General features: G+C 50.2%; 1 protein-coding gene across 2 annotated transcripts in view; it reads left to right on the top strand.

Moving 5' to 3' along the window:
* Positions 1–23,070, top strand: part of LOC119404591 (nuclear pore membrane glycoprotein 210) — a 345,697-nt gene that overhangs the window by 74,189 nt on the left and 248,438 nt on the right. For both annotated transcript variants that reach the window (XM_037671142.2, XM_049418937.1), the window contains exon 5: positions 11,075–11,307. In XM_037671142.2, coding sequence (XP_037527070.1) covers positions 11,075–11,307 — 233 coding nt within the window. The remainder of the gene's footprint in view (positions 1–11,074; positions 11,308–23,070) is intronic.

Below are 23,070 nucleotides of genomic sequence, written 5' to 3'. Positions count from 1 at the left end.
TATGCACGATATACACACTCGAGCAACATGTCGTAGTGTGCTGGGTGCCAGGGCACCGCGAGATTCAAGGCAACGTGTTGGCAGACCAGCTAGCAGCATCCGCCCACGAAAACAGTCCCAATACATTCATAGCTATTCCCACACTAGACCTAAAACCCTTCCTCAAAAGAAAGCTCAGGGCCTTTTGGCAGGGCACATGGGACATTCAGACACAAAATAAACTACACGTTGTCAAACCGCATCTGGGAAATTGGCCGCCAGTATCGAAGTCACGCCACACGGAAGTTACACTCTGCAGACTTAGAATCGGTCACACACATAGTACACACACACACCTTCTGTCTGGTGGAGATCCACCTTCGTGTGCACGATGTGGTGAAGCACTAACCGTGCTTCACATTTTAATACAGTGTAAAGAATTAGACACACTTAGGAAAAAACACTTTCCACTGCCCTACCAACAACAAATTCCATTACACCCATCAATGTTCATCGGTAGGGAACCGGTTTTTAAACACCAATCACTACTCACGTTTTTAGAAGAAGTTCGTAACTTTCACGTTATCTACCCAGGCATTCCGTAGCGTGGCCTCCTAACAGAGGCTGCTGCTGCGGTAGTCACACTTAAAGAAGCACCGGCCTCGCAGCCCTTGGTCTCAAGGGCGTTGACGAGGCATTCGTGCTCATGCCATATACCCGTAGTTTCATTACGCTATTAATTCTCTCGCTATTCATTCCCACTACCCATACATTTCACGTCACGCTCATGATTTTAATACATATATGTTTTACCCGCCTTTTGCGCGAGGAATTTTACGGCCCTTTTACAGCCGCTTACCATAATCATTGTTCATATTCGTTAATATGACCTGGCGCTCTTTGGCCATCAAGTGGCCCTTGCGCCAATAAACATCACATATCATCACGAAAGGTGTTTGTGTGGCTAGGAGTGTAATATAGCTTCGTTATGGCCGATATGAATTGCTTGTTTTCAGCTGTAGTGTAGCGAAGCGTTGGAAGCCTGTAATGGGTCGCCCTCTCGAGCGCTTACTAGTGGGTCGTCCTCTTCCGCTCTTCTCGGACAGCACGCTCCTCGCGCTCAGAGTCGGCACCCCGCTTTGACTGTCGCAGTCGTTTATCGTCGCCGAGTGCCCGCTAATAAACGTCTTTATAATTTGGTGGAGGGTGCTGGGCTTTCACAACAACTTCGGCCCTCATTCGATGCCCCTGGCTCTTCCATCCCGTACCCTGCCGCCTACGATGCCTCAAGACGCCTCCCAGCAAACGGCCCCGCCTACACCGACCTCATGCCCAGGTGTGCCTCGTATCCGCGACCCTCCGGTGTTCACTGGCGCAGATGGCACCGACGTGGAGGACTGGCTCGCGATTTACGAGCGCGTGAGTGTCCCCAATTAATGGGACGAGGCAGGAAAACTGACTAACCTGGTTTTCTACGTCGCGGGTGTGGCGGGCTTGTGGTACAACAACCACGCATCAGATTTTACAACGTGGTCCGACTTCAAGACCGCCATTATCAATGTCTTTGGCCGCCCTGCCGTTCGTAAGCTGCAGGCCGAACAGCGCTTACGTGAACGCGCTCAGCAGGCCGGTGAATCATTCACCAGTTACATTGAAGACGTCCTCGATTTCTGTAAGAAAGCCGACGCCACCATGTCCGAATCTGACAAGATCTGGCACATCATGAAAGGCATCGACGACGACGCCTTCACCATGCTGCTCGCCAAGAACCCCAGCACAGTGGCTGAGGTCATAACGCTCTGCCAAAGCTATGAGGAGCTGCGCCGGCAGCGATCGATGACCCGTCGCTCTCCATCACGCGACACCGAGCTCGCTGGCTTGTCGACCATATCCGACCACTCCGCGTTGCTCGCAGAGATGAAGACATTCGTGCGCGAGGAAATCGCGCGCCAATTCTCTCTGCTGGACTTTGCTCGCCCGCAGTACGTTCAACAGCCGTCGACCACCCTTCTGCCTCCGCTCCGTCGAGCAATTGAGCAAGAAATCGCAGAGGTCATGCCCGAGTACCACCAGCACCATACGGCTCCTGCACCCTTGAGTTACGCCCAAGTGGTCGCAAGAACGCCCCCAGCAATCCCTACGGCTGCCCCACACACTTACGCCGAAGCCTCCGCTCGACCTCATTCTTTCGAAGCGGATGTACCGGTAACCTGCGCCGACGTCACGCACAGGCCACGACTGCAGCCCACCGTCCAGTCCTATCAGTTGCCGCCCGTCAATCCCGTCCTGCACCATGGGCGGGCCCTGCCCCAGCGAACCGATGGCGCACACCTGACAACCGCCCCATATGCTTCGCATGCGGTTACGCCGGCCACGTGGCGCGCTATTGCAATCGCGTGCAGCCGCCTAGAGTCGCGTCGCCTGCCACCAGCCCGGCGAACCGCCCATATTACGACCCACCTACGCCTCTGTCGCCGACGTCTCGCACTGCTCCATCTACCCGCCGTTCACCGTCACCACGACGCCGCTCGCTGTCACCGATGCGGCCACGTCTGGTACCACAAGACCAGGAAAACTAGTCGTCGCAGTCCACGAGGCAAGGGCTGCGACGCGATCGAACTGCGAAAGCCCTCAGCGAAGCCCATCGAACGTGATAGACGTGTTTGTGGACGGTGTTCGTGCATCTGCCCTTATCGACACTGGAGCCGCCGTATCCGTTATGGACGCAAAGCTTAGCCGAATACTGCGAAAAGTGACGACGCCACTTTCCGGGCTCTCCCTCCGTACAGCCAGCGCCCAAAGCGTTCACCCTACAGCGGTATGCACAGCCCGCGTCATGATTAAAGGGGTCATGAAACGAAAATGAAACTTCCCGGTTGCAATTTTCCCTGATTTAATACGGATTAGACATACCAATTCCGAAATATTTCGGCACAATATCCATTCTGTAATTAATGACACCCATTTGAAATCACAGTTCTTTGGAGATCGCTAGCGACCATGCGCGACCGTCGGCCGCTAAAAGCACTAAAATGTGACGTCAGTGATACGTCATGTTAAGAGAAGTTACAAAGAGAGCGTTCGCTTTATTTTGCTCTGAAGTAATATAATTATAGGATACTAAAAAAAGAAAAAGCAGCAGAGCTATTTTGGCGCTCTGAGTTCTAAGCTGTACAATCACAGTGAGTGATCTGCTCGGTTCCGCTTTCAAGTACATCCGGGCTCTTTCACGTGTGTATCCATGCCTTCCCGTCGGTTTGCTGGGCTCGGTCGGTGCAGTCAGTGCAGCGTCGCAAGTTGTGTTCTACTGTGTGTTCTCGGTGGCTTAGTCCTCGCTATGCCAACTGTGTGCGTCGTCAGACAGTGCCGCACAACTTATGAAAGTGCAAACAACGTTCGCTTTCACAAGCTGCCCAGCGAGCCACAGCGCAGAGCAGTGTGGCTTCGAGCTATCAACCGCGATGGCCCCGATGGTCTGGGCTCAGAGAGTGGTTTCGTGTGTTCCGACCACTTTCTGCCAGAAGACTACCAAACCAACCTCAATGTCCTTCGGAGTCTCGGTTTGGACACAAAAAATGCTCGCCTCAAGCGTGACGCCGTACCGACGCAGAACCTCTTGCTCGACGCACCACCGAAAAAGCTCAGGAGGTGTGAGGTCATGGTCGGGGCTTCCGCTAGCGCAGGTTTTTCCACGTGGTCTCGATACAGGTGCCTCCACGGCGCAGGCTTCTTCACCGTCGTCGCCGCTGCCGCTGTCTTGCTCTGACGATGGCCGGTCGTACGGCTCAAAGCCTAACAGCCGACTCCGCTCTAGCAGACGACGCTGTAGTTCGGGAAGGTCAGCCATCGCCCGCTGTGTGTCCATGATGTTATGGTGTTGCCGGCACCACAATCTAAACAGTATGATGCTACGAACCACGGTCAACTAAAACTCAAAAACATTGCTGCGTTGCCATGTTTTGTCAACGACAGAGACTTTTCATTGGCTGTCTTAAAATGACGTCAGCTACACAGTTGACTGGAACGTGAGCGGGGAAACCGAAATTGCGCTTTTTTAGTAATTCAGCGAACCCAGAACCCAGACATCAAACGAGTCGATGTATAGTACTAAATGGACGGCCAGGATTCTGAATACACACGTAGTTGAAAATTTTTGGAGGACGTTTCACGACCCCTTTAAGGACGCTATGTACGCCGTCGAATTGATCATAATTCCTGCATGCTCTCACGACGTCATCCTCGGATGGGATTTTCTCTCCCGCCACGACGCCGTAATTCATTGCGCACCCGCCGAAATAGAGCTCTCACCATTCTCTAATTTGACGCCGGCAGACAGTCCATCGGCTGCGAGCAAGGTACTCGTCAAAGACGACATAAAAGTGCCTGCAAACTCGTCAACGGCCCGACACCGTTGCACTCCTCTCGCCATATGACCGTGTTTGCACGAGGAAAGGCTTGCTGGTGCCTTTCGCGACCGTTCAAGTCACCCAGGGCAGCACCTCTATTTTTGTAATCAACCCCTCCCCGTGCAGTGTTACGTTGGTGCGAGGGGAATGTCTGGGCAGCGTAGAACCCCTCGAAGACGCACAAGTTATGGAGGAGCCCGATGATTCTCACGGCCGAAGTTCGAGTACACTCAGTGCTGTTTCGACGTCTGGTTCATCACACGCTGACGTATTTGGTTCCTCCATAGCTGACAACCTTACTCAGGTCCAGCGTTCCCAGCTTTTGGACCTGTTGGAAGAATTTCGCCCTTCTTTCGATGTCGCTCAAACTTCTCTCGGCCGCACGTCGGCCGTTACGCATGGCATCGACACTGGCGACCACCTGCCACTGCGGCAACGTCCATATCGCGTATCTCCCGCCGAACGCCGTGTAATCACCGAGCAAGTCGACGACAGGCTTCGACGTGATGTCATTCGACCCTCTAACAGCCCGTGGGCGTCTCCTGTCGTTCTTGTTGCGAAGAAGGACGGTTCTGTGCGGTTCTGTGTGGACTACAGACGACTCAACAAGATCACTCGTAAGGACGTGTATCCACTGCCGCGAATAGACGACGCGATTGACAGCCTGCAAGGCGCCGAATTCTTTTCATCTCTCGATTTGCGCTCAGGGTACTGGCAAGTACCTATGGCTGATGACGCTCGACCGAAGACCGCCTTTGTCACGCCCGACGGCCTGTACGAATTTAACGTCATGCCGTTTGGGCTGTGTAATGCGCCCGCCACCTTTGAGCCGAGACCAATTACACAAAGCCGAGACCAATTACACCGTCACCGAAAAGGAATGCCTGGCGATCATCTGGGCCCTTACGAAATTCCGACCTTTTTTGTATGGTCGCCCATTTGATGTCATCACCGACCATCATGCACTATGCTGGTTGTCGTCATTGAAGGATCCCTCAGGCCGCCTCGCCCGCTGGGCACTTCGCCTACAGGACTACGATATCCGCGTGCTGTACCGCAACGGACGCCAGCATGCTGACGCCGACGCACTCTCGCGCTCCCCCTTGCCTGACGACAATACTTCCAGCTCAGTGTCTCACAATGCCGTTTCGTCTATCGACATTCAAACCATCGCCACTGAACAGCGCAAGGATCACTGGATTGCCTCACTGATAGCCTTGCTGAGTGATCCATCGGCGACACCATCCACTCGCGCATTGCGTCGTCAAGCGCACCATTTCGCCGTTCGCGACGAACTCCTCCACCGACGCAATTATGGCGACGGCCGCCAGTGGCTACTCGTAATACCCCGCAGTCTGCGTTCCGACATATGCGAGTCGTTCCACTCTGACCCGCAGTGTGCACACTCTGGGGTATCGAAAACCTACCACCGCATTCGCCAACGGTACTTTTGGCGAGGGATGTACCGCTACGTGCAGAAGTTCGTTCGCTCCTGCATCGATTGTCAGCGCCGCAAAACTTCAACGCACCTGTCGCCGGCAGGTCTGCAACCTCTACCTTGCCCTGACCGGCCGTTTGGGCGCGTTGGCATCGATTTGTATGGACCACTTCCTCTAACGTCGGCTGGTAACCGCTGGGCCATCGTCGCTGTTGACCACCTTACGCGATACGCCGAAACTGCCGCCCTCCCAGCGGCTACAGCGCGCGATGTTGCCTCCTTCCTGCTGCACCGATTCATGCTGCGCCACGGTCCACCCCAGGAGCTGCTCAGCGATCGAGGTCGTGTCTTCTTGTCGGAAGTCGTCGAAGCCATTCTCAAAGAGTGCAACGTTGTTCACCGGAAAACTACTGCTTACCACCCGCAGACAAATGGCCTCACCGAACGCTTTAACCGCACGCTCGGCGACATGCTCTCGATGTACGTCGCCACCGATCACACAAATTGGGAGGCCATTCTGCCTTTTGTCACCTACGCCTATAATACCGCCCCGCAGAGCACTACTGGTTTCTCGCCCTTTTTCTTATTGTACGGCAGGCACCCGTCGCGCACAATCGACACAATCCTTCCATACACGCCGGACCCGTCTGAGTGTGCGCCTATTTCTGCCACAGCAAGACTTGCTGAGGAGTGTCGGGAGCTTGCCAAGACATTTACTACGAATGACGAAGAGCGGCAGAAGAGCATTCGCGGTGACACCACCACTTCTGCGCCCACGTTCCTCCCTGAAGCACTCGTATGGCTCTCGGTCCCTACCACTGCACCTGGCCTCTCTTCAAAACTACTGCCGAAATACGACGGCCCCTACCGTGTCGTCGAACGCACGTCCCCGGTCAACTACGTGATTGAACCCCTTGAACCATCTTCGGACATGCGCCGTCGAGGGCGCGACATTGTCAACGTGGAGCGCCTGAAACCCTACCATGACCCGCTCATAGTGACAAGCAGTTAGGTCGCCAGGCGGCTCCCTTTTCGTACCCGGGGTAATTGTAGCGAAGCGTTGGAAGCCTGTAATGGGTCGCCCTCTCGAGCGCTTACTAGTGGGTCGTCCTCTTCCGCTCTTCTCGGACAGCACGCTCCTCGCGCTCAGAGTCGGCACCCCGCTTTGACTGTCGCAGTCGTTTATCGTCGCCGAGTGCCCGCTAATAAACGTCTTTATAGTAATAATAATTCTCAAAACATTTCTGTGCGCGCAGTAGTGCAACTTTTGGAGGAATGAGAAACATCACAAAAGTATTAAATCTAATAAAATTATGTTCGTGTTAATGTTAACCAGTATCCTTGGACACAATATTCTTGTATTTTTCGCTTTAGCAGAAAATTCTTTGTGAAAACCTCATTGCTGCAGTTACACTGCGGTATTTAAGACACAATTCCCAACTGAAATGATAAGCTATGGCAACATTTTACTGAACTGTTATGTTTTGTGTAGACATTTCAATTGTGTGAATACTTGTGTTTTGTCAACTTTTGTGTTGAGTGGACAGAATATTCTATTGAAGAACTTGGATTGAGTGCTGTACTATGTGCCTTTGTATTGCCTTGTGTTTATTTTCTACTTCGCAACGACAACCATTGTGCAAGAGAAGAGGAGTAGCCAGTGCCACGCATTGGCACCAACCTCTCCTTATATACATATAATAATAAAAAAAACAGTGTAGATTAAAGCACTTTCACAGCTTTCATTGGCATCTCAGGCCTAACAGCATCAAACCAAACAACTTGGCTAATAACCACAGAAAATTGTTAATATTTTGTTCTCGGTGGGATACGAGGTGGAGCAGAGGCTGATTTTTCTTTGCTTTTCTTGCTGTAAATGTGGACAGCAAGTAGCAAGAACAAATGTGTAGATGGGTCCTGGTTATTGCCAAGTTGCACAATCTTGTGGTAACCAGCCGAAGCCACTGAGTGGACTTTAGGGTGAAAAGCGAAATTTTCCGGCTGTCGCAAAAACTTGCGATACAAGAAGCAAAAGTGATGGATTGCCTTCCATAAGAGCAAAACCTGCCGCATGCCATCATAGCTAAAAAATTACATGCATGTGGTTGCGCCTTTACTCTTGACCAGCAGTGTAGATCTAAAAATTTGTTAATCACTAACAAAAAGTGTTAAAAATAAGAGGCATTCTCCTCCATTAGCACTAGACTGTGCTCATCCTCCTGTTCTGAATTAATATATTTGTTAATGACATAAATGACACTGCATTGCTTGTATGTGCTACCATGGTGGCCTGTTCATATTTATCTCCTTTCTCTGTTCGTATTAAGGATAAGCCTGGACCTCGCTTCCCTGTCATCACTGGACTTTATGCTACCTGACAAACCCATGCACAAAATAAGCGTTTCATTTGTTTTTTCTTGTGCATGACTCTCTACTTGCACGTCCAATAGGTGGTGTCTGAATCCATGTCCCAGCCACTCTGTTGGAGCAGCAGAAGCTGATCTCAAAGGCCATACTTTTTCTGGTAGCATGTATCAATGGCGGTTCCATGTTTCGCATAATCTGGTTTGTGAGACGTCACTTGCAGCTCCCGCTAATTCTGCCAGTACCTTTCCTCCAATGTTACTAGCTTTAGTTATAAAAATGAAACAAGGAAAATTGTTCGGCTTGTTTCGTTTGTTAGACACAACCCTTTGAATCCAACAGACAGTTAAGGCAAGGAAAGCATAAGGGACGTTATTTGTTTTTAGCTGCAGTGTAGTAATTATGACATAAATTGAAATGAATTAAAGTGTACGATAAAACACCCATTTCATCAATGGGGCCCAAACCCACAACCTTCGAATTACGTGTGTGATGCTCTATCAATCCAACTACAATAGAAAGCATTCCTCCATCCATTTTGTTTGGTATTTCTCTGAGTGTAATCTGAAATTGATAACCAGTGCAACTTATAACCAAGGCAGAGACCGTGGTACACCATTTGAAGGCTATGGGATCAGGCCCCATTGATGGCAAGGATGTTTGTTCGTTTGCTTTAATCAGTTTTTATATATGTTATAATTACAGTCGACGACCGATAATTCGGACTCCACGGGGAACGTAAATAAGTCCGAATTATCGAATGTCCGAAAAAACGAATGCGCCAGAAAAAAAGAAAATAACACTTTTATTGACACTTCAGGGTCCTGGTGGCCGAAAAGAGTTGTCAATGCGTTGCTGCCCGCACTTCCGCTTAGTGCAACCAAGTCCGCCTGCATCTCCGCCAGTTCGATGTGATCGCTATAAGATGACGAGCTGGTTTCGTTCGTGAAGGCAACGCATCTGTGCCGCGCACTTAGCGGTCGCACAAAGAGGCAGCATGAATGGCGGCGCGGCGCGGCGCGTTTGGGTTCTCGCCTATTAAATGCGTGCACTACGCATGCAATAGCACCAGGCCACATGCACTATCGAGCAGTTGACTGAAGATGCTTATCGTAAGGCTTGTCAGCGATTGAGCCGTACTGGCGCGTTTGCCACCTGCCGCCATCACGCCTCCGTGCATCCACTGCTTATCCGTAAAGACATCGCCGCACGGCGCCGTGAAAGCGGCCCCTTTGAATTTCCGGTCCGCTTCACCCCATAACACTTCGGCGTCGTGACAAAGCTGACTTTCGGACTCTGCTACTGTCGCAAACAGGTCGACTCGCGAAAGCGCTGGTTCGAACTTACGAGATGATAAACGCGGCAGAGGTGGGGGCTTCAATTATTGCCTTTCGGACCTGCAATTTGGGCAGAAAGTCCGAAAAATCGGACGCCGAAGAGTTTTAGCGTCCGAAATTTCCGACGTTCTTGACCATTGACGTCTATGGGGCTGGTGACGGTGCCGCGAAAGCGTCCGAATTTTCGAGCATGTCTGGAAGATCGGGCGTCCGAAAAATCGGCAGTTGACTGTATCTGCCGCGTTTCGTTGTCGTCGGCGCGGCCTTCGGCGCTGGCTGTGAGGGCACCGTTGGCGCCATTTAACTCAGATCTTTTGAGACAGCAGATCGTAAAATAAAGCAAGTCTCGAGATAAAACAGAACGCGCGCGCCGAACGCTTTACCGCAGACGCATTCGACAGAATGGCGGCGATGGCAGCGCAGCGCGGGGATACAGGAACCGGAATGTACGATGTTCGCGATGTCGATACGATTTCCCACAGTTGACCAGTGCCTCCAAGATCGGCATTTCCAATCACAATTCTGAGGCATAAAGTAGCGATCGAAATAGAGCCTCATAGATCACCAATTAGCTTTCGTTTTGATCTCTGAGGCCATACTTTGTATGGTACGGGTGCCGGAGGAGATGATGGCTGGCGATTCGGCGTGCGCGACAGTCTCGGACAGGGTCCGGATTATCGAATGTAGATCTCGCAGCTGTCCGAAATATCGGTCGTCTTTACACATTACTTCTATGGGATCATCGGCGGTGCCGCGCGACAGTCCGAATTACCGAGCATGTCCGATTTATCGGTCGGTGACTGTACTATGCTACATTTAAACGTAATGAATAATGTCCCTCATGCTTTCCTTGGTTTAATTGTCTGTTGGATTCAATAGGTTGTGTCTAGCTTTACTTATGCTTTATATCAACTGTGATTTCAACCTTTAATCATCTCTTTCTAATTTAGCATCTTCCTATAACCAGTAGAGCTTGCTGCTGGGCGAGTTGGTTCATGCTTGCAAGGAAAAGATGGATGCGCAGACTATAGACAAGGACGCGGAAGACACGGACGAGCGTGAACTTTCAACTTTAGTGAGTTGAAAGTTCACGCTTCTCCGTGTCTTCTGCGTCCTTGTCTGTAGTTTGCGCGCATCCATCTTTTCCTTTCATATAACCAGTCTACCTGTGCATCATAAATATTGGCAGTTTGTTCCATGTTCTGTTCCTTGCAAAATATCTTGGAGGGTTATAACAGGTTGTGCATGCAAGCCATGCGCAATCTGTTTTCCTTGGTCAGCACATGAGAACATTTCATGGCTAATGTGTGGCCTAGAAAATCACTTCTGTAGTTTGGAACTATTACCATTACATAAAGAACTCCTTAAAGGAAAATAAGTGTTAAACGCGTTTATGTACTGCGCTGTGTAAAAGATAAAAATTTCTTTGGGTAAAAAGTGGTCTGTGCATTTGCCCATAAATGATTGTCTGCACTGAGACTATATATAGTTCTTGAATGAGCTGCCACGTAGTGATGTTTTCCAATCAAACTTACTAGAGTGCAATGCAGGTTTGTGCCAGAAGGGCCAGTCAATCTGCACGTATGGGCTGTCCTTGTTCAGGGCCAAGCGGTGGGCACAGCGTGGCTGTCTGTGCGACCCGCTCATGCAACCTATGCGCACGTTGCGCCCCAACAGCTACAGCTGCGTGTGGTGGACAGTGTGCGAATGGCGCCCGCCATCGTCTTTCTGCTCATTGGCTGCCAGGCATGCTTCCGTCTTCAGCAGGAACATGACCTGAACTGTAAGTATGAACTGTGACGACTAAAACTGCGCTAAAAACACAGACAAAGACAGGGAAAACAGGACTCGCGCGGACTCAACTGAACGTTTAATGTTTGAAAGGTGACATATATACACAGTTAACATTTGATGTTCCATGTTCTTGCTCCACCATAGTTGGTGAATTTGACAAACTCGTAAATCATTGGCACTAGAGAGTTGAAATAAAAAACGTGAATTTGGTTCAGTTTCAACATGCTTCATTTCACTCTGGTGAAGTTCTGGTTTAGAGAAATAGAAATCTACAATGGTTCACAAACCGTGTAGGGTCTGAAGAAGAGCGCCGCTCTCGAAACACACGCAGACAGCAGACATCGTCGAGAAACCGAGCGCGAGTACATTTATTAAACGTTTCTACAACGGCGAGCTCGCCAGCCAAATCTAATACATAACTAGTAACTCACTAAATAACCAGATACTTCATGCCAATACAACACACAGAGCACATAACACACAAAACAACATAACACTTACAATGTGCTGTGAATGCAGTGTCGTCCACGTTTCACTCAGTCCCACGAGTCCGTGGGTTGGCGCACTTCAAATCAACCTCCTGAAAGCGGTGTTTCTCACGTCACTGCTGCCGTGCCCAACGTTGCCCGCCTTTACTGCGCAGCAGCGTGCACTGGCGGCGTGCACCATTCGGGCATCCGGCAACGTCACATGAATGCGGCATTTTTGTCGAACTTTCTGTCAGAGTGACTCTGTCAGAGTGACTTTCTGTCAGAGCGCGCAAAACACACGCGGCAGTACGCGATACCAAAACTACCACTGAGACGCGACCGCAAGAACGAAGCAGGGTGCCAGGCGAAGTGCAGTTCGGCGAAAACGGAACCTTTGAACCACGCCTGCCGTTCCCCATGGCAACGCCAGAGGTTCTTTTTTCCATGAATCAAACAGAAACAAAGAAGCAGCATTTTATTACGTATCTTGATGCACGGAAGGTTCTTTTTTTATTGCAGCTAGTTTGATTACGAGTGATTAATTGTAGTCGAACTCTCTCACGTCATTGGGGTCATTTCCAAAATGTGCCGCTCGTGGCGCTCATCGTGTGATACATTTAGCTTAATTTCTCGGTAAGTAGGGCACTGCTCTTCATAATATTGCCGTTTTAGACGTTGTCATACATTGAGCTTTCACTCCGAGATAAATTGTTATTTGCCGTTAGTGTCCCTTTAAATCAATGCATACCCCGGCAAAAACTTAAAACAAACAGCTACACAAGCTCTACGAAAGAAGACAATACATGTGATGTAAATATCCCTATGGAATGTCCTTGCACTGGCTTGACTGCAATGGCTCGAAGACATGGCCTCAGTCTCAGAGCCACAAAGGCAGTGTGGCAGTCAGCACAAGAAAACGTCGCTCGCGCCAACATGTTATCTGGTTGTGGTTATGAGCAGCACCCACAAGGGCGCCAGTGTGGAGGCAGCTGTGCAGGTCACAGGCACGTCCATTGCCAGAGATCCTCTTTACTTTCCTTGACTTTTTTGTCTGTTGTTTCTAAGTAATGTTAAAAAAAATGAGGATAACCTTATTATTAGGTCCGGCCGTCCCATGCCGCTAATTTCCCACAGGGTGGGTGTCCTCCCAAGTGACCATGTACTTTGTTCTGCCGAGCACCAGGCCAGAAGTGCGCTTGTACTTATTTTACTGGTAGGTACCCGGCCGCAGCAATTCTCTGCCTCCCACAGCAGCGGTGGATGCTTAACTATTTCACCAAGGCTGTGGTGGGTTAAGGTGCGCCCAGCAGCCTTTACAGCACCTTCACCTTTCGAGATGAGTACCCAAGAACAACCGAGCGCCAGATCGGTCTGCTCCTCTACTCCTTAGAAAAGCTGGTGGGTTTCCGGCCGGCCTTGGGAAACAAACCCGGTACTTACCGCATTGGAAGTGGATGCTCAACCATGTAGCCACCACTAGGTGGCATATGCGATGGTAGTTCATTAATGTAAATTAAAAAATTACACCATTTCCCGCTAAAGGGGACCATGAGGCGATGCGAAGCCGGAGCACTTGCACGATCGCGTTCCGTTGGCGTTCGTTGGGCATGCTACCGACCTCGCGTCGAACGCAAAGAGGAACTCTGCGCGCGCCTTGTTCTCCCTGTAGCCTCGCCGTTAATTCTCACAGGGCGATCAGGGAACGCGGTCGACAGGCGTGCGAGAGGGTGGCAGCGTAGGAGAGGAGAGAGAGGGAGAGGGGACACGTATGCGCTGGCGCTCATTGCGGCGTTGCGCAGGAGAGAATGTCGGCATGTCTAGCCTGTGTTTCAGAGGAAGATTGGAGAGGGGTATGGGAGAGGAGTACAGGAGAGGGGGAGGAGAGAGAATGAGTGGAGAGGGGAAGTGGAGAGGAGGTGTGTGGAGAGGGTATGCGCATGCGCAGTAAGGGTGGTCACGCCGCACACCACCACCACCGGATTGAACTCCGCTATAAGATGCGAAGCATCTAAAATAACAAGGGACCCAAAACACTACCCTGGGGGACGCCGGAGGTTACATCACTTAGAGGACACGAGAAAGAAGTAGTAATGGGATAATGCTTACAGAATGAAAGAAAGTTTCTGTCACGTTTTCACTCTAACATTTATGTCATGTTTTCTCTCGCCAACAATTATATAACATTATTTTGGTGTTTTATGCACTGTAACATGTATAATCGCATTTTAATGCTTCTAGTTATATGATCTTATCACCTTCAGTGGCGGTGTGTACAATAGACCTTTTTCAAGTGATCCCAGAACCCTCCGCGGGCGCGTGAAGCACTATGGGAAAAGTGTGTACGGCGAGCCCGCCGGCTGTTCCATCGCTCGCTGCTCGTTGGCGCCGTGGGAGCACCAAACGAAAAAAACACGTTGCCGCTGGTTGACTATTATTAAATGCTAAATACTGCACATGTCTGAACGCACCTGCATGTATCTCTACGCATGAAATGCGAAAGGAACGATGCAGTCGTGTAGGTTTTACAGAGCGGATGTATACCGGATGTAGCAGTTAAGCGGCATGCGAATTATCACGTGCCGATACATACAGTCCAAGCGTGCTATCGTGAGCAATGTGAGGTGGAACACCGAATTCGCATTTATTCAATGATTACTTGTTCACAAGCCGCTATGCATTTATTGGCATAGCGACTCGTGATCAGGTTTAACCAAACTGTAGAGAGGTGTTACAGTGTTCAGGTATAGAAATGATTATTTCACTTTAATTAACGAGTCACGTGCTGTACAAAGAAGTGAGCACATTCTAAACGTGTTTAAAGAAAAGGGATGGGACTAGAATTCACTTGCGAGATGCCTTGCTCTGGTAATTTGCAGTTTCTTGATACATGCTTTTAAGTTTCACTGCGGAGCATGTTTGCGGGCAGTATAGCCCGCGTTGAGCGAAATCGGTGCTTAATTTCGCGTCGGCGCATTCGAATATTGTTAAACGAGGAATTGTGATGTCATGATTACGCAAAGCATTGGAAAAAAACTTGCGCACATAAGATGAGCAGTAGTTTCCAGATGCAAAGTGATCAAAGAGGCGGGATATCCTGCGTATCGCTGTGTCGATTTGCGAAAATCTGTTCGCGAAAATCTGTTCGCATGGCAAAGAAAGATTAACACGGATGTCCTCCATCCGTAAATAATGAAGAAACTGGAAATATTGCAGTTATTCCACATATGTATAATAAGTCGCATGGCCTGAAGAATGTAGGGAAGCGATGTGGGGTGAAGGTTGTGTTTGCCGGCCGAAATAAGCTTAGTCGCATTAAGGTCGCAGGGGTCTGCGGTGGTGAAAAAAAAAAAAAATGCGGTCAGATGCATGCCAATTGTTTTGTAGACTGTGTAGGAGTTAACTGCAAATTTCTCTTTCTTGTGTCCACATGTACATCGGCCAGACTGGTCGATGTATTAATACGTGCCTCAGCGAGCATTGAAAATCATTGAATGGAGCCGTCTCATTGTCATGAGTAAGGAGAGAACATATGGACGATAAAGACGATGAAGTAGGAGGAGAAGCACGCGGAACAGGCACGAGCGCGTGCATGGTAGCACACGGCGCGATGCATGTGACACGAGCCGTAAACGAAGGCAGCAGTTCGATGAGCTGGCATTGTTTGCGTGGCTACTGGAGAAGAAGGTCGCATTGGCAGCTACGTTCTGTCAACGGGAAGGCAGTGGGTGTTCGATTCCGGAGCCCGTGACGCTGGCACTCCGTGGCGTGGCCGTTGACCTTGACGACGCTTGGGCGAGGCTCCTCGGAGGTGCTGCAGCACCTTGCGGCAATTCCGGACGCACCAGCAGCAGTCCCCCTTCAAGCTTCAGCCAGCAACAATTCCCGGGACGCCACGTCGTCATGTACAGCAGGGGCCGAGCTCGTACTTAGGCCTAGCGGCAGCGACGCCTGGCCACGTCAGCGACCGGGAAGAGGCTTACGGCAGCGTGGCTGACCGCCACGTATCGGAGCGACGATTGAAGAGGATTGTCGGATACATCGACTGCGGATCCAACCCCACGGAGACGGGACTTATGGAGTTTGACGGAACCAAGTAAGCGTGTTCCATCCAGACTACGATTCGACGGCGAGACCTACGTGGCCAGACACTCTAGTAGCGACGCTAGTCGTAGGTTTGAAAGTACTGAGAATTGCGTTCATTGACTTTCGCATATTTCTTTTGTGTTTATAAGATTTTCACTCTTAGTTATTTTGAGTGTTTTTGTAGTGTTTGCGATGGAAAGGCACCGAGCACCTGTGGTGCCCTGAAAAGGAACGACACACACACAGTTCCACACCACGCCCAACTCACCCTCGGCTGTAGCGAGGGTGTTTATATATATCAAATGGCGGCGCCCCCTGGCGTCATACAACAGAACAAAGTATATTACAATATACAACATTTCTCCTCCCCTTAACAAAAAGAATTACGCTATGTAGTCTTCCAGGTACTGTGGATGCCGGCGCTCTCGCTGAGGCCGTGCCGATCGGTGTAGTGGTTGATGTCGTGACGTGAGGGACGACGATCGTTGGCGGGACTCTGATGACTCCACGTCTTGCCGAAGCTGCGCATCCTGGGTGTCTCGAGGTACCTGCAGACTTACAGGCGGTGACACAGTGGGTGGCACAGGAGGTGGCAACGAAGGTGGCACAGTGTCTGGGGTATCGGTATCGGATAATCGTACCGTTGTCTTGACTGTGTTGGGGGCTCTTTCAGTGTGCTCTTGGAGAGCTTTGACGCATGCCAGGTAGTGCTGTCATTCAGACGATAAGTGTTACGGGCTACCTTGGAATAAATTACCCTAGGGCCTGAATACCGGTAGGATGCTTCTCCTTGTCCTTTCTGATGCACCCGTACTTGGTCACCAGGTTGAAAGGAATTGTGGTAGGCAGGACGTCTGCGATTAGCATCCTCCTGCATTTTACGCTGATAGCATTCAACACGCTGACGCAGTTCCTGGTACTCGTTATATGAGTTCTCATGAAAACTGTGCGCGGAGAAGCCTACAGTATGCAGACGCGTTCGCGGTTGGCGACCATGCAGCAAGTAAAACGGAGACAACTTAGTTGCAGTGTGCGGAATGGTTCGATATATTGCAACGTAGTCGAGAACAGTCCTTTTTAGAGGCCTTCGTTCCTGAAGGGCACACTGAATGAATGACTTGAGAACGCGGTTAAACCGCTCAACCTGGCCGTTAGATTGAGGGAAATAAAGTGAAGATCTGATGTGCTTGATTCCCTCAGTAGTGAGATAAGTTTCGAATTCCACAGAGGTGAAGTGGGGGCCATTATCAGTGATGATTTCCTCGGGCAGTCCCTCTCTGGAAAAAACTGAGGTTAAAAAGCCTATTACAGATTGACTGGTTACACATGATGTGAATATCACCTCGGGCACTTCGAGTAGTAGTCTACCATGACTATGGCGTACCGACAGTCTTGAGGGGCTGAATGAAATGGACCCATTATGTCTACAGCCACCTTCACCCAGGGTCGGGGAGGGTATTCGGTCGGCTCTATGGGCCCCAGTTGACTTTTGGCCGACTTGTCAGCACTGTTGCAAATTTGACAGTCGCTTGCATACTGCTCGACATGTTTGTGAAAAGCTGGCCACCAGTATGTGCAGCGAATCAGGTCTTGCATTCTCACTGTGCCGGGGTGTCCTGCATGCGCGAGTACGAGCGCTTGTTTTTGTAGTTGGCTGGGAAGGACAACTTGGTCCCCTCTCAGTAGGATGCTATCTACCACCGAAAGTTCGCTTCTGACCTCATAGTATGGATGAAGTTCTTTAGAAAGTTGCTTCCTTGCGGGCCAGCTATTTATCGTATATTCCATGACTTGTCTCAGTGCTGTGTTACAGGTCGTGGCCTGTTGTACCTCATGCCTGGATATCATGGCCTCAACCTGGGCAACTACTTCCTCCTCAAAAGCAAAGGAGGGTTCAGAAGTATCAAGGGGGTTGCAAGAGAGGGCATCTGCTACCTTATTCTGCTCGCCTTTGCGGTACTGGACGGTGAATGTGTAGTTGAGAAGACGAGCTGTCCACCTACCGATTCTCAGTGGTTTCCTCCCAGAGCCCTTCACAGACAAAAGGGTAGCCAGTGCCTGGTGGTCCGTGATCAGTGTGAACTTTCTTCCCCGGAGGTAGACATGACACTTTTCGCAAGCCCATAAACAAGCCAAAGCTTCCTTTTCGCCAGTGGAGTACCTGCGTTCAGCTGGAGAAAGAGAACGAGAAGCAAACTGAATAGTTCGAGTGTTTTCTCCATCGGTCTGTTGCAAAACAGCACCAAGCCCGTAATCCGAGGCATCTGTGGACACCACAATAGGAAGAGTTGGGTCAAACAGTGATAAAATGGGCGCATCATGGAGGTACTTTTCTACCTGCTGAAAACTATTTTCAGCAGCCACATCCCAGTTGAATGGGACATCTTTACGCAGCAACTGACGAAGTGGCTCCACTGCGTGGGCCATGTGTGGCACAAACTTGGAATAATATTCCGTCAACCCAAGAAAAGAGCGCAGTTGGGTCGGATTGGAAGGGTGGCTAAAGGTCTCAACCTGCTGAACGTTCTTCTCAAGCGGGGATATGCCCTGAGCGGAAATCTTGTGTCCGATGAATGACAGCTCTTGGACATCAAAGACGCACTTGTCATTTAGCTTTAACCCCGAGGAAGCAATCCGAGTGAGAACTTTTCCCAGATTGTCATCGTGTTCCTTTTGCGTGCTACCGAAAACGATGATGTCGTCAACGTAAAATTTGACACCAGAGCAGCCCGACAGAATTTGGTGCATGAGTTGTTGAAACGCAGAAGGAGCGGAAGCAAGCCCAAGACACACTCGCTTAAAACGGAAAAGGCCCTCATGCATTACAAAGGTCGTCAAGTTGCGACTGTCTTCATGTAGTGTTACCTGGTGATAGGCCGAGGCGAGGTCTAACTTTGAAAACCATTTAGCACCCTGAAGAGACTGCAGCAGGTCTTCTGCATGAGGCAACGGGAAGCTATCAACAATGATGACCTGGTTAGGTGTGCGCAGATCCACACACATTCGAATGGCTCCGTTCTGTGTGCGAACAACAACAATGGGAGACAGCCATTCTGACGCCGAGACGCGCTCTATGACGTCTTGTCGTAATAAGTTCTTTATTTCCTGTTCGACTGGTTCGCGCAATGTGAGAGGCAGCCGCCTGAGCTTTAAGCGTTGTGGTGAGACTTCAGGACGTATCCTGTCCTGATGGGTGACACCATGTACGAGGCCAAGGCCGGGAGTAAACAAGTGTTCAAAATGATTGAATCTGTCTGGTAGGTGGCCCACCGTACCTGATGTGATGTTTTGAGATGTGTTAGATGGCACTCGTGGCAACTCACGGGGAGGCGAGGCCGGTGCGCCCACAGAAAACTCGGGATTCACTGGAATTGGCTGTGTGCTGGTGCCGCAGCATTGAAGGCTGTCGCCTGCAAAAATCATATCAAGTTTGTGGGTTGCATCACTACCAAGAAGGGATCGTCCATTGCTTACAACGTAGAACAGTATCTCAGTAGTGCGATTTCGGAACGTTACCAGAGCTTGAAAACACCCGAGAAGTGGAACGATAGTCCCTGAATAATCTTTCAGTTTTTTAGGTGGAGCTACCAGTCTGCAATCAGAACCTGACGGTTGGACAAAATAACGCGTAAACAATTCTTTAGACAGAATGGAAACTGACGAGCCAGTGTCTACAATTAAAGATAAAGGCTTTCCGTTCACCTCAACATCGGCGTAAAATCCCGGTGTGCGGAGGTCCGGTTGGGTGTCTGACAGGGCCATAGACTCGGCGTGATCCAAACGCCTTGGCCTCGAGGGACTGGAGGCTTGCTGATGCCATGCTGGTGGTGACCGCGCAAAGGGCATGCTGCGACACATAGTGGCAAAATGTCCCCTCTTGGAACACTGGTAGCAAACCTTGCCGCGCGCGGGGCAGTTCTGAGTAGGAGCATGCTGATCGCCACAGTTGGGGCAGCCAGTTGCAGACTGGGGTGGCCGGTTGTAATGTTGACACGTCGACGAAGGTGCAGTGAGTTGCCAAGGGCTGGGCTCGGTAGAAGGTGCGACAACCCGCGGCAAAGGACGGCGCTGCGCCGAACTTTGATCTTGCGCTGTGTTTAGCTGTACAAGCGCTTCAGGCTCGTATTCTTTGAGGCGACGCTGGACGCGGTCGGCATCGTTGATGATCTTCACGGCCTCCTCAAACGTAAGCGTGGCCTCCTCGACAAGCAACCGTTCCCGTAGTCGCGTAGAAGTCAATCCAATGAGTAATTGTTCGAACAGCATCTGGTCCTTCAGTTCACCGAAGTCGCACTGGTTAGCTGTATCTTGCAATTCGAAGAGAAAATCCTGGGGGTGAGACTCGCCTTGCGTGAGGTTCCGAAATGAGAGTCTGGCTGTGGCTACTGCCTCTGGAGGGCTGAACTTGGCCGTTAGCGTTTGCACCAAATAGGAGTAGGCGTCTTTGGTTGATCCCGGCGTTTCCGATGCCGCGGTGAGTACAACCCATGCCTGCCTCTGACCTTCGGCTCCAAGCAGTGTTTTCAGCAGTGCGGCTTTGCGTTACGCGGAAAAACTTTCGCCGCCAGCGGCAAGCAAGTAAGTTTCAAAATCTTCAAGCCATCGCGTCCACGGTACTGTTGGTGTTCCCGGATGGTTCCAAAACCCGGGCGGCTTTCCTATCAAGTCGGCCATGTCGCAGCTGTGTGGCGTTACGTTATCACCTGGCGTTTCGCTGACCTTCCTGGGGGCGGTGGCTCGCTATCTGCAGCGCGATAAGCGGCGATGCACTAAGAGCGAGGGCTGCCGAAGAGCGAGGGCTGCCGTTCGCTGCGATGCAAGCAGACCGAAAGGGTATCGCCGCATCTGGTGTTGCCGATGATTTGCTTCATGGCTGCTGGTTGCCGTTGGCCAGCGGCGGAGGGTGGAAGGCTTTCAAAACGCATGTTGACTGCGCCATTGTAGTGTTTGTGATGGAAAGGCACCGAGCACCTGTGGTGCCCTGAAAAGGAACGACACACACACAGTTCCACACCACGCCCAACTTACTCTCGGCTGTAGCAAGGGTGTTTATATATATCAAATGGCGGCACCCCCTGGCGCCATACAACAGAACAAAGTATATTACAATATACAACAGTTTTCTTATAGTTTCCCTGTGTGCAATTAAATTATGTTTGCTGTGCCAACCTGCGCCTTCTCAATCTATCTCCAACGCACACGCCTCCGAGATCAGTGACAAAACAATTGGCGAGCCTGCCAGGATTCAATCCGGCCCAGTCACCGATTCTCAGTTGGTAATAAGTTGGTGCAGAGATGGATTGGGAGCGCTTGACGGCGGTAGCTAAAGATCTAGGAATGACTGAAGAGGAGACTTTGAAATTTTTTGAAAATGCCCAAATAGAACAGGATAAGCAGATAGCACTGAAGGAGAGGGAACGCGAGTATGAACGAGGGAAACAGGAGCGCGAATTTGAACACGAGAAAGAGCTTCTCGAATTAAAGTTGAGACTAGCGCAACTTAATGGTGTTCTGCAGGATGACCAGAGTGTCATATCAGCATTCTCTGGCTCGCAGTCACCCAAAACTACCCGCATATGTCCGAGGAAGTTGATGGCTCTGTTCGATGAAAGACGTGATGACTTGGACGCCTATTTACACAGATTGGAACGGATTGCCAGGGGTCAAGGTTGGGACAGAATGGAGTGGGCAACAGCACTCAGCCTTTGTCTGGTAGGAGAAGCCTTAAGTGTTTTTGGCCGAATGCCCGCCGATGACTCCATGGATTATGATAAAGTTAAGAAAACACTGTTGCAAAGATTTAGGTTGACGGCGGAAGGCTTCCGGGAGCGGTTTCGTGGGTGCAAGCCAGAGAATGCAGAGACAGCGAAGCAGTTTGTGTGCCGCTTGTCAAATTATTTTGAAAGATGGATGGAGATGGCGAACGTAGAAAAAACATATGAAGGCATACGTGATTGCATGGTCGTGGAGCAATTCTTGAATTGCTGCAGTAACAAGTTAAGTGTTTTCCTGAAAGAACGAAAGGTAGCCTCACTTGATGTAGCAGAGCATGCCGATCAGTATTTGGAGGCCCAGGGATTTAGAAACCTAGGGAAGGCAAATGAAGGCTGTGACAAAGCAAGAACAGATGAGAGAAAGGGTAGACCTCAGGGGGTACCGAACACGTCACAGCGACCACTCAGGTGTTTTCTGTGTAACCGCATTGGGCACCGAGCTATGAATTGTCGAGCTGGAGATGGTCGTTCACATCCACAAGTAGTAGTGTGTCAGTTGTGCAACAGAAGGGGACACCGGGCGAATGAGTGTAGGTCAGGGGCTACAGACAAAGTAGCCTGTATAGTGGACTCCCAGGGTGGTAGCACGAAGGAAGTTGGGATTACAGACAAAGTAGCTTGTATAGTGGACTCACAGAGGGACAGCGTGGAAGAAGGGCAACAGGCACAGAAAGAAGAGTCAGGAAAGAACGAAATTAAGCTGTACTCGCAAGAAGAATGGTTACCGGTCGTAGACGGAGAGGTGCATGGACAAAGGGTGAAAGTTTTGAGAGATACAGGCACAAATATTGTTTTGGTGAAAAGGAGCTTAGTAGACGAATCAAGTCTAACAGGGGAGTACGCAACAGTCATTTTGGTGGATAGTTCGGTGAGAAAACTTCCAGAAGCTCGGATAAAAGTTGCAAGTCCATATTACACAGGTTGGGTGACAGCAAAGTGCTTGGAGAAGCCCATGTATGACCTCATTTTGGGTAATGTGCCGGGAGTCAGGAAAGTAGATGAGCCTGATACGAACTGGGAAAACAACAGGGACGTGGTAGATGAACAGAATGCAACCAGTGGTAAACCAAAGGAGAGTGGTAAGAAGGAATCATGCCACAACAGAGTAAGAGAAGTGCAGCCGCCAATAGCAGAAGTGGCATTGGCAGCAATTACGAGAGAAGGCAAAGAGAGAAGCAGAGGCCACAAGATTGAAGGTGGCGAACATGCAGAGTATAGATGTAACCCCTACGGAGTTCCGAGAAGAGCAGAAAAAGGATGAATCGTTGAAGGGTTGTTTTCATAAGGTAGGGAAACCATTCAAGAAACAGCGAAGCAGGAATGTATTTGAGTTCCAAATACATGATGGACTATTGTAAAGGAGATGCCAGTTTAGTTCAGGAAGGGAAGTACTACAGCTGATGGTACCCAAAGCTTTCAGGAAAG

The sequence above is a fragment of the Rhipicephalus sanguineus genome, chromosome 9 (genome assembly GCF_013339695.2).
Source record: "Rhipicephalus sanguineus isolate Rsan-2018 chromosome 9, BIME_Rsan_1.4, whole genome shotgun sequence".
Classification (NCBI taxonomy): domain Eukaryota; kingdom Metazoa; phylum Arthropoda; class Arachnida; order Ixodida; family Ixodidae; genus Rhipicephalus; species Rhipicephalus sanguineus.
The sequence above is the reverse complement of the archived record's forward strand: the minus strand, read 5'-3'. Positions and strand labels throughout refer to the sequence as shown.